The 18,221-nt window shown below is 42.1% G+C and overlaps 1 protein-coding gene across 1 annotated transcript in view; it reads right to left on the reverse strand.

The window, feature by feature from the left end:
• LOC118571267 overlaps positions 1-18,221 on the reverse strand; it is a 90,436-nt gene that overhangs the window by 54,242 nt on the left and 17,973 nt on the right. The window contains exon 4 of the mRNA XM_036170225.1: positions 7,964-8,047. Within this exon, the coding sequence (XP_036026118.1) occupies positions 7,964-8,047 (84 nt within the window). The remainder of the gene's footprint in view (positions 1-7,963; positions 8,048-18,221) is intronic.

Below are 18,221 nucleotides of genomic sequence, written 5' to 3' on the forward strand. Positions count from 1 at the left end.
ACAGTACCAAAATTAGAGTTATGAAGGAGTAATGAAAATAATTTTATGGTTGGGGTCAGCACAACACGAGCAACTGTATTAAAGGATCGCAGCATCAGGAAGGTTGAGGACCACTGCTCTAGAGCCATGAGCCCAATTAAACACTTCCTTCTATAAGTTGCCTTGGTCATGGTGTGCTGTGGATATCACTCTGTATAAATAAAATGCTAATTGGCCAGTAGCCAGGCAGGAAGTAAAGACGGGACAAGCAGAGAAGAGGATTGTGGGAGGTAGAAGGCTGAGGAGGACAGACACTGCCAGCCGCTACCAGGAGAAGCAACATGTAAAGACACCGGTAAGCCACAAGCCATGTGGCAAAGTACAGATTAATAGAGATGGGCTAAATATAAGAGTAAGTGCTAGACAATAGTAGGCCTGAGCTAATGGCCAAGCAGTTTAAATAATATAAATGTCTATGTGTTTATTTTACAAGTGGGTTGTTGGACTAACAGGGCTTGGTGGCACCTGGAGAGAAGCTCCCCAACTACAATGGTGTTTTACCCCAGCAACAGAGCAGTAACTAACAGGATACCTCTCACTGGCAAGATGTCGGAGAAGATTATGGCAGAGAGACTGGTAATCTCCTCAGCTCAATGTGGGTAGTCAGAAGGGTTGGGCTTTGCCAGGATTGAGTGAAACCTGATGTCTTGAGACATCAGGCACTTGAGCTTTAGTAGAAACAGTCATGTGGACATGTCTGGTGGGAAATCTGAAAAATGGAAATGATGGTAAACGAGGCAAGTGTCATAAATCCAGGTGTCATCCACACAGAAGTCACATCTGAAGCCTAGGAATAAAAAATGTCAATATTCCTAGTACTTCCGGGCACAGCACCAAGGGAACTCTCAGCACTTCCTCAGGTCAACCTCAGAAGATTCCTGTGTGGCTTGCACTGTTAGTCCCATAGACAGATGAAGAGACAGATGAGGCTAAAGGAAGTCGTATCTTCCCCCAAGGGCAAGACTACACAAACGTCATGGTTTGAGGCCAGACACACTGAAGACAACACAGGTGTACCTCAGCATTAAGTCATGCTCTATTAATAAGAAAGTGGTCAAGAGCGATTCTGGGAGCCAGAAATGGGAGCTGTGCCCTGAAAAGTCAGCCTTGCATTATTTATTCCTCTCTGGACCATTTTTCATAGAGGAGCCCAGTTATCAGAATACTTGAGGAAAAGAAAGGACTAAACACACACCAACTGGGCTATTCTGATCCTTCTCAGTTGGTCATCTTCATAGAAGACACCACTTGGAATGCAGGGAATGTGAGTGAATCTTCCAGAAAGATGAGGAAGCCCCTGGAACTCATCAACAAGAACTCAAACTCCTAGTGTTCTGAACCGAGGTAGAAACAGAGTGCTTGAGTGCTGATCCCAAGACTGAGCCCAGTCAGGTTTCTCAGACTAAACTTCTGATTCAATACTCTTGAATCTCCTCTAACTCCTGTGGTAGTACAGGCTATGGAAATAAGGTTCCAGAGTACTCCATTTAAATTGATGTTTTATTATAATCCTCCTAATTTTTAAAAACTGAAAACATAATGTCTTCTTTTCATGCCAAAGAATCCTTGTCTTGTTACTTCATTCAGAAACCTGCTTGAGTCTCTTTCTTTACACAATTTTTTAAATTTTTTGTTTGACATAATATAATTATATCACTTTCCCCTTCCTTTCTCCTCTCTAAACTACTGGTTCTCAAGCTTCCTAACACTGCGACCCTTTAACATGGTTCCTCGTGTTGTGGTGAGCCCCAACCACAAAATTCTTTTCGTTGCTACTTCATAACTGTAAGTTTGCTACTGTTATGAATCATAATGTAAATATCTGTGTTTTCTGACGATCTTAGGTGAACCCTGTGAAAGGGTCACTCGACCCCCAAAGGAGTCATGACCCACAGGTTGAGAACCACTGCTCTAAACCAGCCATGTACTCCCTCACTTTGCTGTCTTTAAAATCCACAGCCTCTTTTCCTTTAACTTTTGTTAAATGTGTGTGTGTGTGTGTGTGTGTGTGTGTATTCCTAAATATATATAAATATATAAATACAACCTGCTCTGTTCATATTACTTACATGTATGCTGTGAGACTGTGTCTCTTAAGAAGGTCAGAAGCTACACCCACAAAGTCTCAGCTTCCTAAGCATGACCTGAACAGGATGACACAAATATGCATTCTAGTGTGTAAGGGGAGAAGGCTCACAAGTCCTCAGTCCTAGACAAAGAGGCAGTCAACTAAGGAACACACTGAGAGCAGAAGGAATGGCCTTCCTCAAGGAAGTGCACATCCATTGGTTATTCAGGACCAAATGGTCAGTCTTGAAAATATATACATACAAGTCTCTTTCTTTTTTCTTCCACCTTCCCAAGTCCTAGAGTCATTACCAAGAATGGAGCACATGTAAAAATGTGTTTAAGGCTCTAAAAGTGTCCCTTAATTTAAGAATGGGAAAACTTATAAACAATGGGCCATTGTTGAACCTTTAGCAAAGAGAACCTGCCACTTGTCTAATAAGCAAGGAGGACATTTTGCCAAGAGAAACAAGCCAGGTACAGATAGAAAAATACTGCATGACTTCACTTATCTATGCAATCTTTGAGAAAGAAAAAGTCAAATGATGTCGACTACTCAGAAATGGGGAATAAAGTGTAGTTCAGGGGAATAGAAGGAAGGAATGGGGAAATGTAGGTCAAAGAACACCACATTTTAGTTATTAAAGATAAATAAATCAACCACATAAGTACTAGAGTTAATTACATTGTATTATACACTGCAAATTTGCTGGAAGAGTAGATGTTAGTTGGACGCACACACCATATACAAAATTAAAGGGAACTGGGAGTCAATAGCTATGTTTACTTTCTTAATAATCATCTGATTATATGCATATTATATATTATACATCTTGTATATATCAAATATAACACTGTAAACGCTAAATATAGATACCTAAAACACATAATGTCAAATTTACCAAAACTATGTATTCAATGTAGCTGTATGTATATTTTCTTCCTTCAAAAGTAATTTTTGAAGATTCAAGAAAACTCTGGACTCTCTAAAACTTCAGGTTTTACCATTTCTTATAGAAAATCATAGCTAATTTTTAGCATTTTTAATGTTGAAAAGACACTGTTCAAAGGGCTGGAGGTTTTCCTAACATTTGCTCCAGAAATGGAGTTCACTAGCAAATATTTTAATGCATTTCATTGATACAAATGAGCTATAAGAAGAATCACATAATTATGATCAAATGTAAATGGGACACTCTAAATTTAAAAGTAGCAACGAGGTCAAAGTATTTTGGGGGAAGAGCCAACCAAGAGAACAGCTGGCATCAAAGGCAAGCAGCAGGGACGTCACACCAGCAGCAGGGACATCACATCACACCAGCGGCAGTCCCCTGCTCCCCTGCAACATCATCCCTGCCTGTGGGAAAGGTGACAGTGCCAGCTCCCTTAAGTTCCACATCGAAAAATAAGAATAAACAAGACAAAACAAAAGCCCAACATCAACAGTGTCGCTTGCCAGACTCAAAGCTGTGAAGGCTTGAAACCCCAGACAGCACATCCAGCACTGTCAGCAGTCTTGGGGACGACACTGGTGGCACTCACCTCTGGGCTTCCTGCACGTTTAACACATGGGTAAGAACTACCATAAAATAAGGAGTCAGCCGTGAGCCAAGACATATTGGGAGGGTTTGGAAGAGCGGTTTTTCTGGGCCTCGGATCCTTCTGATACCTCTGCTTCAGCAGCTCATGCAGGGATTAATCCACACAAGTCCTGAGGCTACTGTACAAGATGAGTATTCCCTAAGCCAGTGGTTCGAGCACTGTGTGTCTAGAGTTATTAGCCATTTTCTCTGTTTGTCATGAACATTACCAAAGTGCCTGCACTTTGGACAGATTCCAGGACATGGATGCCGCCTGTTGCCTCTGCAGAATCTTATGCTCTTTCTTTCTTCAACAGTCTTGACTTTGTTGGGGAATCTGTCCCATCCCTGAGGAGCCCTGCGACTCATACCAGATGATTTCATCCCCACACACCTGTCTGGAGCTTCAAGTGACCTTGATGGGAATAAGGTGAGTTGATTGGCTCAGGGAGATCATGGGACTCGTAAACCTGATGATACAAGCCAAGTCTGCTGAGGCCCCTCTGAGGAACCACTGTGTCCCTTCTCCACACTGTGGCTGTCACCATGAGGATAAGCCACCAAGAAGGCAGAGAGGAGTAGGCCTTTCACAACAGTTTGGAAGAACAAGCCTGCCTCTGGCCTTCTGTTAATGAAATAATAAGTTCTTTATGGTCTTGGTCAATCAGGGACCTGAAACAGGAATCTTTTGGTTACATCATCACTTTGGAAAGGACTAAGCAGCTATTGTCCCCACCTCCCCTTCAGAGGTTAGATTTGTAGAGTTCCTGTAACCAAGTGCCACAAACTATACAGCTAAACATAGCAGAAATGCATCGTCTCACAGTTCTGGGGAGTAGAAATCTAAAGCAAGGCATCACAGGACCATGCGGCCTCTGAAAGCTCCACCAGAATCTGGTCCATGCCTTTCTCTTGGGTCCTTATGATCCTAAAATCCATTGCTATTCCTTGGCTGACAGACATCTCACTCCATTATCACATGGCACTGTCCCCTATAACTCTGTAACCTCTCTCATTACAGGCACACTGGTGGATTAGGGTCCATACTAAGCAAGTATGATGTCATCCTAACATGACAACATTCACAGAGACCCTGCTTCCAAATACACATGCACGTTCACAGGCATGGAAGACTGGAACTTCAAGATGACTTGTGGGAGACACACACAGTATAACCCATCCATCCTGACGTGGTAGCTACAGCTCCTGGGCCAAGAAAGGGCATTGTCCCTGTGTGCAAGATACAGATAATAAGAATGCCTTCCAAAGGAAGCAAGGTTACCTATGTTCAAACCCCAGTTCTCAGTACCAGTGAATCTAGTGGCAATAACTTAACTCCCCAGGGTCTCAGTTTCCTCATCTATAAAGTGGGGGCAATAATGATATCTATTTCAGGACTTTGTTAGTATTAAATGAGTGAATACAGAAAAGTACTCAAAACAGCACGTAGGGAAAACCTTCCCCCAAAGTGTCTTAGAAGACTATATCATTCCTCCTAGCCCCTCCTCCAGTTCCACTGGGAATGTCTTCAGTCCACGGCCCACCAATCCTCCTGCAGAATCCTCCTGTAGGGGTGTCACCACAGCTGACTGTGACCTCTGACTTGCTCTGGATTTTCAAGAAATGCACTTGCTTCATCCTCTTACCTCTGCCCTTCTTTCCCCCAATCCAGGTTTCCCTCAGGTTTCCCTCAGAGGCGAGTCCTTGGCCCCCTGCACAATGAAGGTAGCAACTCTTACTGGGTTCTTTTTGTTTGTTTATTTGTTTTTCCAGACAGGGTTTCTCTGTGTAGCTTTGTGCCTTTCCTGGATCTCACTCTGTAGCCCAGGCTGGCCTCGAACTCACAAAGATCTGCCTGCCTCTGCCTCTCGAGTGCTGGGATTAAAGGTGTGTGCCACCACCACCCAGCTAAATAAACTGGTTTGTTGTTGTTGTTGTTTTGTTTGTTTGGGTTTTGTTTGTTTGTTTTTAGTTTTACTCTTATGATCTCAGGCAATCCCAAAGATTCAGCCCACCTCTCCACAGACAGTGCCTCTAGATTCATCTGCTGACCATTCTACCCACAATTCCAATTTCCTACAAGGGATTTTAAGGAGTTGCATGCACACCCCACATCCAAACTCTCATGGCAGTTGCCAGCACATCTAGACTCTACTTGCTGCATCCTTTTCCTAACCTCCGTATCTCTGACAGTGGCTAGACTCCTTGTCACTCTGACTTAAAATCACAAAATCAAAAGCACACTTGTCTAACCTCAGACTCAGTCAGTGAGTACTCTTGAGCACTATCCTTTTCCTCTGGACATGCCTCTTGACCCTACACACTTGGCTTGTTACTGTCTCAAACCAAGACTAGTCACAGCCATTAACTCTCCTAGGACACCAGATTCTCCCACAGCAAACACAGCAAGCTCTCCCTCAGAATCATCTCTCGTCCAGCGTGGTCAGTCAACTTCTCTCTCTCTCTCTCTATGGCCTCCCACTGATGGGCAAATATTTCTAAAAACATTCAAGTATCTGCTATTTTCAATCGAGCTCTGAAGGGTGGACTCCAGAGGATTTTTAATGTCATTATTCTTCATTTTAAAGTTAATCAGTTAAAAAAAAATCAATATTCCGGGACAAGTTCTACCATTAATTTCACTGCTTGATGTCTGCTTCAGTGTTTGAATGACGTGATAGCAATCCACAGACTTCATGAGAGGTGAGGAGGGGTAGATATGTCAGGGAGGCTCACCAAAGAAAGACTCAGGGGCCTCATGCCAATGAGCAGTAACAGACTTTCGAGTAGATTAGACAGAGGTGATGAGAGTGTAGATCCTTCCTAAAATACCCAGAAGTGTGGTGTGGGGTCAAAGGTCTTCTTATAGAGCTACTAGCTTGTTGCCTTGCAGGCAGCAATTACCCCTAAGGAAAGTCACAGGACATACCTTAATAAACTAATCAGGGAATGGGGGCTGTTTTGCATTACAGGATTTTTTAAATTCAATGCAATTTTTATGGCTATTTAGAACACAAGGTGTCTACGTTTAGTTTTATGTCCAATATACTCATGCAACTTGATAATCCAAAGAATTTAAACTCACTTTACAGGCTTGTCAGTTAAAGGAGCCACAGCCTAGAGTCTCAAGGCACAGGTTTTCTAGTCTAACAGACTTGTGCTGAAATCCTGAGCATATTAATAATTGGATGAATGGCAAAAAGAAGTCAAGTCTCCTCATCTGTACAATGAAAAAATACTGGCACCTTCTCACAGAGTTCCTAGTAATTAAAATGGTGACAGATACAAAAATAAATAGAAGCTGTTGCTGCCACTAGTGTGTGTGTGTGTGTGTGAGAGAGAGAGAGAGAGACAGAGAGAGAGAGAGAGAGAGAGAGAGAGAGAGAGAGAGAGAGAGACTGTCTAAGATCCTGGACTCAAGAACATTTTTAAAGAGGTAGAGAGAACGGACTCAACAAACAGAAAAACAAAGAAGGTTAGTCTTCCCCTTTAGGGCACAATAAATACACTTAAGCTTAGTTAGGAGAGTGTTCAGGTGCACACACTGTGCTCTGCCCACGCACTGTGGGTTCTGCGGGCAGGGAGGGAAGAGAACACTGCGCCCCAGTCTGCGGACTTTAAATTTCCAATGTCACATACTGTAGGGTGTGGAGGCGTCATTTCTTAGAAGGCAGGGACAGGGTGGCTAGTACACTCGGGATTCCTCAGACCACAGAGTGCCTTCGAGGCCAGCCAAAAGTGTAAACTTGACGAGGTGCCAAAGGACATAGGAGGAGGTGGAGGACATCATGTCCGTCTGGTTCTCTTCGGTTCAGATCCTAACAAGGAGAGTCTGACTCTGGATTTTAGCGCCACACGAACACCTGCTTCCCACGCTCTTCAGACCAGAAGGGATACACCTTTACTCCAAGAATCAGTGGACAAAAAAACATCCAGGTAGTATATCCTAACATTACTTTCCTATTTGCAGTTACAGAAGATTTCTTTCTAAAAGATGTTTGATAATGCTCCACGGGTATTGAAAAGGAACTCGATGGTGATACTAAGTGTGTAACAGTTCAGATGACGCTCCAAATGTCAGAAAGTTAACAAAGTAGACCGAGACTTGCTCACTGTGCTTTTCCAACTCCGCTCGATGGCGGCAAGCAGCCACAAGAGGGCGCGGCAGGGAGCGCCTGCGCGGCTCTGGGAATCAGTTCTTTCCCAGGTGCATTTTCTACGCGTTCCTCCCTAAGCCGCCCTCCCACCCAGGTTAGCCCCGTTCTAGAATCGCTCACCGATGGTGATCTGGCTGACACAGCTGTAGTAGCTGCCCGTTGTTGCAGACGACAGGTTATAACTCGCACTGCTCACATCCTTGTCTGTTAAGAAAATGAGACAAGGTTAAGACAGCTTCACGGTTGCCATGACCACAATGTAAGCTTATGGCTGAGAAAAACAGTAAAGCCAGCTCTGTGTCTGTGACACGTGTGCCCTCACACTTATCCGCTGGTCCGTGGACGCTAAGCAAACAAGGTGGTGTGCTCTCTTTTACACACCAGCAATCCCTGAGCGTGTCAAGGGAGTGACAAATAGACCCAAATTATCAAGGGCAGATACAAACTACTTCACAATGTTCATCGATTCAGAGCAAGACAAAAGGGAGAAATGAAGTTAAAGGAGGTATACTGTGGTGATATACTGTGTACCCCAATAAAGCCTACCTGGGGATCAGAGGACAGAGCCAGCCACTAAATTAGACATAGAGGCCAGGCAGTGGTGGCACACACCTTTAATCCCAGGAAGTGATGTGCAGGACACAGAAAGGAATATGAGGCATGAGGAAACAGGAACTTGCTCTCTTTAGACTGAGGATTTCATAGAGGTAAGAATTTGTGGCTGGCTTGCTCTGCTTCTCTGATCTTTCAGCTTTCACCCCAATAGCTGGCTCCAGGTTTTCTATTAATAAGACCGTTTAGCCATTCGTGTTACAGTACATATGCACATGAATTTCAATTTCAGTTCTTCCAAGTTATAACTCTAAAGAGGTCATGACCACAGGCAAGAAACAGGAGGACCAGGGTTTGAAGCCCAGCTTTGCTCCATATGAGTTCTTTAGCTTGTTCAAGTTGTCTAATTCCTTTCAGTATTATTGTCTCCACCTGAACTTGGCTGTTCTAAGGCTGACCTGAGGGACAGAGAGATAATGTACAGCTCCTAAAAACAATCAGATACAGGAAATGTACATGTGGTCCACAAGTCAGTATGTGTGAAATCTGTTGCATCAACCAAATCCAGACCTAAAGCATAGCCCACAAGTCTACCCGCTCTAAAGGTGTCATTCCAGATTCTTTCACTAGCTGTCTGTCCTTAGAAGATTCTGGACAGGAAATCTTTAGGGGGCAAAGTCAGAGGCATGAAAAATGTACACAATACAAACAGAGAGAAAACATCTGTTGGTGAAGGGTGGCTATGAACAAGAAAGGAGAACAGACATGAAGGAGAAAGGCAGATTGAAGACAAGGAGTCAAGAGACAAGCCGGATGCCTGAACTGGAAGTCAGTGCCTAGGAGGAGCTCTGAATAAACTGGAATGGCAAAACCATTCGCTCTCAACAGTAAGCGTAGGACAGCAAACGTACCAAGAAGCATGGCATTTGTGACACGCGGAAATCGTGTGAAGAAAAGTGCACACACCTATGGGCCTCAAACAGAAAACACCAATCAATAACTTAGGTGGGACACTTAAACCAGACTTTTCAGGAGAGCCTTAATATTGATTTAGTCCTTGAGGAACCAACTTCAGGAAAGTGAAAATATCATGTAACCAGTGGGAAAATCTGAAACTGAATGACATCAATGAAGCTGTAGATCCTGGAGTCAATATAGATATATCAGACACCTCGTTCTAATGCTTGGGCATGTTATGTCTTTATAGGTCTCTGGTCCTTTGTATTGGAGGTGGGGATAATGAAGGCACTTGACTTATTATGTGAACACTAAATCAGTTAATAATAGACTCTATAACCACATCTTGCAACATAAATCACTAGCTTGGTGTTGACAATGGTTCTTTTTCTGTATTTTTAAAAAACAGAATATTATATAGAAAAGAAAATGATTGGCAGAAATCCTCATAAAGTAGCATGAATTTATCTTATTCATATAACATTGAACGAAGCAAAAACAATACATGTGGGTCTATTACTGAAAACTTGGGGGATAGGGGCTGGCCTGGTACTGCCATCAGTGAAGTGCCTTTCAAGCATGAGGAGCTGAGTTTGATCCCCCAGAACTCACGATAAAGAACAAACAAAGCCTAGTATGGTGGTGTTCTGTGTAATGCCAGTGAGAGACAGAGAGGTGGAAACAGACAGGTCCTGGGATTCACTGGCTAGCCAGCCTAGCCTGTGGGCAAGTTCCCAAAAAATGAACAACCCATGAAGTGTCCTCTGGCATTCACATGCATGTACATGCACCCACAAAACACACACACACACACACACACACACACACACACACACACACTCTTGAGGAAAAACAGAACTAAATTACATTGCTCATGGATTCATTTGTGGATAATAAACCTGCATGTAAAAATAATAAAAATAATTACCTCACAAGTGAGTGTAGTGGTTGGGAAAAGAGAGTTTAAATCATGAGAGGGTGTAGGGCATGGCTAGGTCTTGCCAAATATGATTTATTACTTGACCTGGGCAGTGGTCCCATGGCATTCATCTTACAACTATTTGTTTAATTATAAACTTGTCTTTCCCACTTGTGCAAAACTTAGAGTTCATAACTTTTAGAAAGACATCCAGAGGATGTGATATTGTGATAGGACAAATCTAGAATGTCAATTCTGCAATATGTGTATATATAATGAAAGAGAATGCAGAAGAGCTAGCCCAGTGGTTCTCAACCTTCCTAACGTTGCGGCCCTTTAATACAGCTCCTCATGCTGTGGTGACACCCAACTGTAACTTCATAACTGTCATTTTGCTACTGTTATGAATCATAATGTAAATATCTGTGTTTTCTGATGGTCTTAGGCGACCCCTGTGAGTCATTCAACCCCCCAAAGGGTCACAACCCACACTAGAAAAAGAATTAAAGTCAGCCTGAGAGATTAGAAAAACTAAGGGTGGAGATGGTCCACATCCCCAACAGTCAATATTCTAGTTGAAGTTCTTTGTGAAAAGTTTTAAGGGGAAAAAAAAATAAACTGTTGGCTATTTTTATACAGAAAAAAAGAAAAATCACTGATAAGAGAAGATTATAATAGAAGAGCAGATTATGCGAGCAAGCTGCGTTCCGTGACATCATCCCGCATCACACTGTGAAGACCTCCCTGGTCCACACTGTGCCTTTGAAAGTCATTTATCTGTTGTTCTAAGCAAGGGCGCTCTGGGTAACAGAATCTGTCTTTAGGGGACTACTTGGCTGAAAGTGTCAGCAAATTAACACACCTGTGTCTCAAATTACTCTCACTCTACTGATAAGCAACATGATCTAACAACAGATCAGACCTGATGCACCTCACCTTTCATCTGATCTACGGAGAGAAAGAAAGACCTAGACTTACCTAGTCCTGCCACTGAAATTTGGTAAGTACATAGGAATGCGGAACAAAAATTATTAATAGAGAATAATAATTAGTCTGACCTGAGGGGTTTGAAAAACTGAAAACACTAAGTAATAAAAATATGCAAGAAGCAGGTGCTCAAAAGCCGAAGTATTACTCAAGAAAGAATTAGCACAGTCAATTTGGAGTTACTTCAAATATACGATGAGAATGTCTAATGTTAGGAAATTCTAAGTAAAGGCACAAGAGCAATCATAACAAATAGAAAACCACAAATTTCCAGAGCCCTTCATTTGGGTTCAGGAGCAGAAGTCTAGTAGAGAATGAGAGGCAGGATTTAATGAAAAGTTCAAATTAGCAAAAGGAAATAAATAAGAAAATTGCAAAGAAGAAAAGCCAGTAAAAAGTAAGATGCTAGAACAATGCCCAAGCCTGTCAGTGACAGCAGTACTTGTAAACAAACTCCTCGATGCTGCTATTTAAAAAATTGTGAGATTGATTTACAAAAACAAATCATTGTTGATGAAAGACACATCTAAAACATGACTCAGGAAACACTGAAGTACAGATCCAAAATGAACTGAAATGCTAACGGAAATGATAACCTATCAAGCAAATAGTATCCTAAATAAACCCAAGGCATGTGTTACGTTTAGATGAAAAGGCTACAAAGAAGCAGTAACAGTCAAAGACATTTCAGGGTTCGGTTCTCCAGGAAGACATGAAAAGCTTAAAGCTGTGCACTCAAAGTAACTACAAAATGTATGACAAAATGGAAATTAATGTACTGATTTTTGACACTACAAGGAAAGACTGACACATTCAACATCAGATGGAGAGAGCTTAACATAGATTTAGTAATTGACTGGACAAGTCAAAATTTAGTGCAAACACACACACACACACACACACACACACACACACACACACACACAAGAAAACAGGAAGGAAGATGATCATTCGGACTGGGAAGAGGACAATAGAGGGTAATGGGGGTGAGAGATGATCAAAATGTATTATTTATATGTATGAAACTCATTATTATGTGTGATTAACATATGCTAATAAAACATTTTTTAAGCTACTGAGTTGGCTCAGTAGGTAAAGCTACTGCCAGGCAAACATGATCTTAACATTCAGTCAGGCCTGGAGGCATGTGCTTGTAACCCCTGCATTTGGAGGGCAGGCTTGCAGAGACAAGAGGCTCTCTGAAACTCACCGGCCACCAGCTTAGCCAAATCAATATACTTCAGGTTCTGTGAGAGACCCTGTCTCAAAAACAAGGGTTGACAGCAGTCAAAAAAAGACACCCAACATTGACCTCTGGCTTTCACAAACACACACAAAAAGCTACATAACATAAATAATCTCAGTGTAAGCCTCACTACAGAGAACATACATTCTTAATTCCTTTTATTACTCTTTTTCTGTGTGTATGTGCATGGTGTGCATGCATGCCACAGCACATGTCTGAAGGTCCAAGGGCGGCTTTTGGGAGCCCATTCCTGAGATAGAGCTCAAGCCAGCAGGCTTGGTGGCAGGCTCCTTTGCCCACTGAGACATCTTGCTAGGCCTCTACATCTTTAACTAGTAAGCCTATATTGTACGATTACAAAACTTGATGATACGTTAGATCATAGAGTAAATGCCAACAAACCAATCTCATCAAAGGTTATTTCTTTCTAACTTTAATCTGTGATAACATATGTATTCTTTTTGGGCAATGGAACAGGGGAAGAGTGGTGACGTGTGTGTGTGTGTGTGTGTGTGTGTGTGTGTGTGTGCGTGCGCATGCTCTTGCACAAGTGCCTACCCCAGAACGGCAAATCAAGATCGCCATTTCAACGAGATAAGCATGGGACATGCTACCTCATCAAAACAAAAGGCATTTCTCTATGGCACAACTTTAATGCTTGTAGGTGATATTTTTAAAGGCTTGGGAACCAACCAAAGATATTTTTACGGGTCTGTGTGATCTAGCCTGTGCTGGGAGCTGGGAGAAGCACAATGTGTCAGGAAGGGCAAAACCCAAGGAAATATAAGGCTGCAGAACGCAGATAGCCTGAGGCCGTAGAGACAGATGACAGCCGCAATGCTCCTCAAGCAGTTGTACCTCAGAAAGATCTGCTCTGAGGAGGAAAGACCTTTTGAAAAAAAAAAAAAGAAGCCTTATTAGTTGAAGTGTTAATACCCTTACAATAAGATGCCCACTCCCTGGTTCACGATCCAATGAAAATTATCACAAGATAAACACATCACACAAGTGCCATAAAGAGAATTCACCTTGTAAGTACATCCGTGTAAGAGGAAGTTGCTGAGGACAATTGCCTGCAGGTGCATAAGAACAGGTGCTGTGGTGGGGCCCTCCCACCACCAGGCAAATGGCAAGTTAGATGAGCATCACCTCTGGGATGAGTTCTGAGGGATGTCGCTCAAACTGCCAAAAAAAAAAAAAAAAAAAAAACACAGAAGGATGCTGTCCTGCAATGTCCCGTTGGCTGTGTAGAAACATTTCTAATATCCTCTTTTTTTTTCCACCTACTCTCCCAGCGACTTTCTTCTTTGTATTGTGACTGATAGTCACCTGCTCTAAGATGCACTGGTGCCTCCTATGAACAGCTGGCACAGAGCAGCTCCAGATGCAAACAGATGTGTGGGGAGTTATCGCTAAGATCCTGACAAATCCATCAAAGTGTAGTAGGCCTGCCTCCGTATCTTCTGTAAAACCAGATCTCTCTAATGCTTTGATAAAGACAAACAGCACTCCGTGTGCTCTGCCCTGCTCTGCTCCGGGCATCTCCTGGCATTACAGTGCTGTGCATCAGATCCTTGTGTTCTATACCCACTTCCAGAAGCCAGGCCAGGCTGCACGAAGATTTGAGTAGCACATCCTCACCACCCTCTTCCCGATCTGAGGAAGAACCACATTCCCTCAGGCAGCTATGTCAGGCTCTGTCTCATGTATACAAGGCACAACGAATGTTTGCTGAATGTCTCCAGAAAGCTTTCAAACACTTTAATCACTGCTCATGAATTCTAAACACTGTGCCTGATACTCATTATCTTGGCTTCTCTTGAATCCACTCCAGCAGCAGGCACCGAAACAGAAGTCCTTTCATGAACCTTAATTAAAGAACTCTCTCCTTTCCTCCTTAAACCTACTTAATTCTGTGCTGAAAAATCACACATTTCATGTTCATTTTTCTCAGACAATAAAGACCTGAGCCTTATTATTATATTAAGATTCATTAAACAGGAAGGTTTTATTTGTACTTCCAGAAACAACAGTGCTGAGCACACAGTAAGCCTTCACAATGGGTAGACTGAATTGTTTTTTCTAGAACCTTCCTTGGGAGCCATGGATGGAGTATTTCTCTATGTCTACATTCTCATAGAAAAGTCCCCATCACTGTTTGTTATGAGCTGGATGTTTGTGTCTGCAAGATTTTTATTAGCATAGGTTGAAGCTGTGACCCCTGGTGTGATGGTATTTGGTGTAGACTCTTTAGGAGGTAACTTTAGGACCTCATGGTGAGATTAGTGTACACAAAGAAAACAAATATACTGTTCTCCCCTGAGCACACACCTAGGAGGGTCCAAGTCAACCACAATGAGGAGGCACTTTCCACCATGAAGAACAGTTTAGAAATAAATGTCTGCTGTTAAAAACCCTCCATCTATGGTGTTTTGTTATATCTAGCCTGGAATATTCTCGGACACTTTTATAAAAGATGCATATATAATGTTTTACAGGAAAGAAGTGAAATGACTCTACATAAAATCAAAACAAAATTTCAACTTACTTTTACCCCAGGAAGGAACTCACATCATGTGAAGGGCTGAAAGTCAAAGAATAGTCCCTATATGCTTTGCAGAGAGTCCTTAATCAAAGGATCCAAATCAGTACTGACCATGGCTGTGTGTGTTGCATAATAAACCAGCATGCCAGGAGGTGATGGGGAAACAGAAGTCCTCAACTAGCTCCTTGGAGTCATTTGTAGTGAAGCATGAGTCCTAGCCAGGTAGCATGTGTCTCATTTCACAGTAGCAAGAATGCTTTTTCTTCTCTTCAGCATGTTCCTGGCGGGGGGGGGGGGATTGTTTTGTTTTGGGGGGAGCTAAAGTCTATTTTGTTTGCAAAACTCAATAGGAAAACAGAATCTTAAAGACGTGTGCAATATTGTCTTCAATGGTGTAGTTGCTGATAAGTTGCCCATGCTCCAGAAAATTCCAACCATTGTGCATGCAGACAACCCAAATTAAGCTCTGGGACACACACACCACACATACATGCACACACAGGTGCACATTCACGGGTGTGCGCACAGGGACTCATGCACACATACACGCACACACTCCGTGAAACATGAAAGTATGAGGGGATTTGTTGAGAAGTAGGGTGAAAATTTCAGCAGGAGAGGTGGGGATGAGATAAAGCAACGGGGCAAAAAGGACTAAAATTCATGATATGCATTTATAAGACTGTCAGAGAATAAAAAGAAAAATTTTAAAGTGTGTATAAAGTTGGGGACAGTCAGGTGCCCCTGTCATCCTAGCTACTCAGGTAGCTGGAAGTAGGTTATTTGAGCCCAGGATTTCAGGGCCAGCCTTGAGAACACAGAGATCACATCTCTAAGAGGAAAACAATAGCTTTGGGAATGGTGGATGGACCACTTGACTGCTCTCTGCTACAGCCCACTCCAGAGTTCCCTCAGCCCTCGTATCAGGCAGACAGCCAGGTCCGGTCACTAGCCAGGCATGGTACTAGGCACCAGGAACACAGAGATGGAAGAAATGGAGCTTTCACTCTGGGATCTTACAACACACTCATAGTACAAAACAAGAACCTACTGGGTAAGTCTTTCTTTAGCTTTACCCTAAGACATCCTGGAAGAGCAATATAGAAATATAGGATATAAATATGATAGGATGAAAGGGTAGATTATTGAATCTTTTTTTTTTTTTTTTTTTTTTTTTTTTTCCGAGACAGGGTTTCTCTGTGTAGCTTTGCGCCTTTTCTGGAGCTCACGTGGTAGCCCAGGTTGGCCTCGAACTCACAGAGATCCGCCTGGCTCTGCCTCCCGAGTGCTAGGATTAAAGGCGTGTGCCACCACTGCCCAGCATATTGATTCTACTTTTAAAGAGCAACAACTTGCTTTAAAAGTTTTACATTGCTATGGATTTTAGTTTATTGATACAAATTTAAAGTTAATTTTGTTACACTGTACATATATTTCTACTCTTGTTGAAGGTATTATGTATAAGCAACTCATTTAAAATTATAATGTGGGCTGGAGAGATGGCTCAGCAGTTAAGAGCACTGGCTGCTCTTCCAGAGGTCCTGAGTTCAATTCCTGGCAACCACATGGTGGCTCACAACCATCCATAATGAGATCTGGTGTCCTCTTCTGACCTGCAAGCATATATGTAGGCAGAACACTGTATACATAATAAATAAATAAATCTTTAAAAATGTAATGTATAATTAAGAAATACAGATTAACAATTAGTCATCTATGATAACCATGCTTATAGTTATGTTAGTTAAGTTTTCTAGATATACATAGATGTATTTCAATTAGGTAGGTGATCTTTAAACACTTCAAAGACCTGCAGAATATGGCATTTAAAATGTTTTAAAAACTTAGACTTTTCTGGACAGTAAGACATGTCTGCTCATGGCAGCACCAATTACTTCAAAGAGGAAGATGGGTATCAAAGACTCTCTATATGGAGTTTATCTTCTTCTTGGCACAAAATGGCCATTTGGGCAAGAAACTTCTCTTGTCTAGACTGTTTGACAAGATGTTATATAAACTGGACATACAGGACCTATAGGAAGATAGCCACTGAAATTTGCAAGGCGAGATGGTCTTTTAGGTTCCTACTTCACATAAGAAACGGCCTAACATTCTACAGGACACAGAGAGAAATGACTGAGAGACTCTAGGCTGAAGATGGATGCCCCAGTGTTGCAGAGGAACTTTGGATGACTGTCCAGGCAGGCAGCTGTCTCTGTCATTTCCAGAATTTTGAAAGTTGCTTACAATACATTTCCTGTTTACTTAAGTAATATTATATAATCCTTCTGGAGCCTTTGATGTGGTTGAAGACTAGATAGTTATAATTTTCCTTGGTTATGATAAAAGATAAATTAGATATGAAACTTTAGATTCACAAATATAGGATAGATAGAATATTTTCTTTAATTTTGCCAAATACAAATAGACTCCATATTGTAACTGTAATTCTTGATTGATAACTGTTCTATTATATGTAATTTTACTATGCTAAAGTTAAAACCTTCCTTTTTGATTAGACAGAAAAGGGGAGGTGTTGTGGGATGTAGCTCTGTATGCTGTGAATGTGTTCCTCTGATTGGTTGATAAATAACAAGCTCACTGGCCAGTAGCCAGGCAGGAAGTATAGGTGGGTCAAGAAGATGAGGAGAATTCTGGGAAGAGGAAGGCTGAGTCAGGAGTCACCAGCCAGACACAGAGGAAGCAAGATGACAAGGTAGAACTGAGAAAAAGTACCAAGTCACATGGTTAAACATAAATAAGAATTATGGGTTAATTTAAGTGTAAGAGTTAGTCAATAATAAGCCTGAGCTAATGGCCAAGCATTTATAATTAATATAAGCTTCTGTGTGTTTACTTGAGGGATAGGAGTCAGAAAGATTTGTCCTGACCACCAGCTGGCCAGGACACAGGAAAACTTCCAACTACAGAAGAAGTACCATGTGACATGGAGAAGATGTCAGGAGAAGAAATGAGATCTGGATAAGGAAGGTGGAGGTATGTTTCAGAGAATGCACCCAAGAAACCCAAGAAAATCCTCATCTCCGATTCCCCTAAAGTATACAGTGTAGCCAAGGGCAAGAAGGTTGGGTAGCTGGACCCCAATCTTTGGCAGAGTGAAGCCAGAACAAAGTTTCGAGCAGAGGAATAACAGAATGAATGAGGTATGCAG

Source organism: Onychomys torridus, chromosome 20 (genome assembly GCF_903995425.1).
Source record: "Onychomys torridus chromosome 20, mOncTor1.1, whole genome shotgun sequence".
Taxonomy (NCBI): Eukaryota; Metazoa; Chordata; class Mammalia; order Rodentia; family Cricetidae; genus Onychomys; species Onychomys torridus.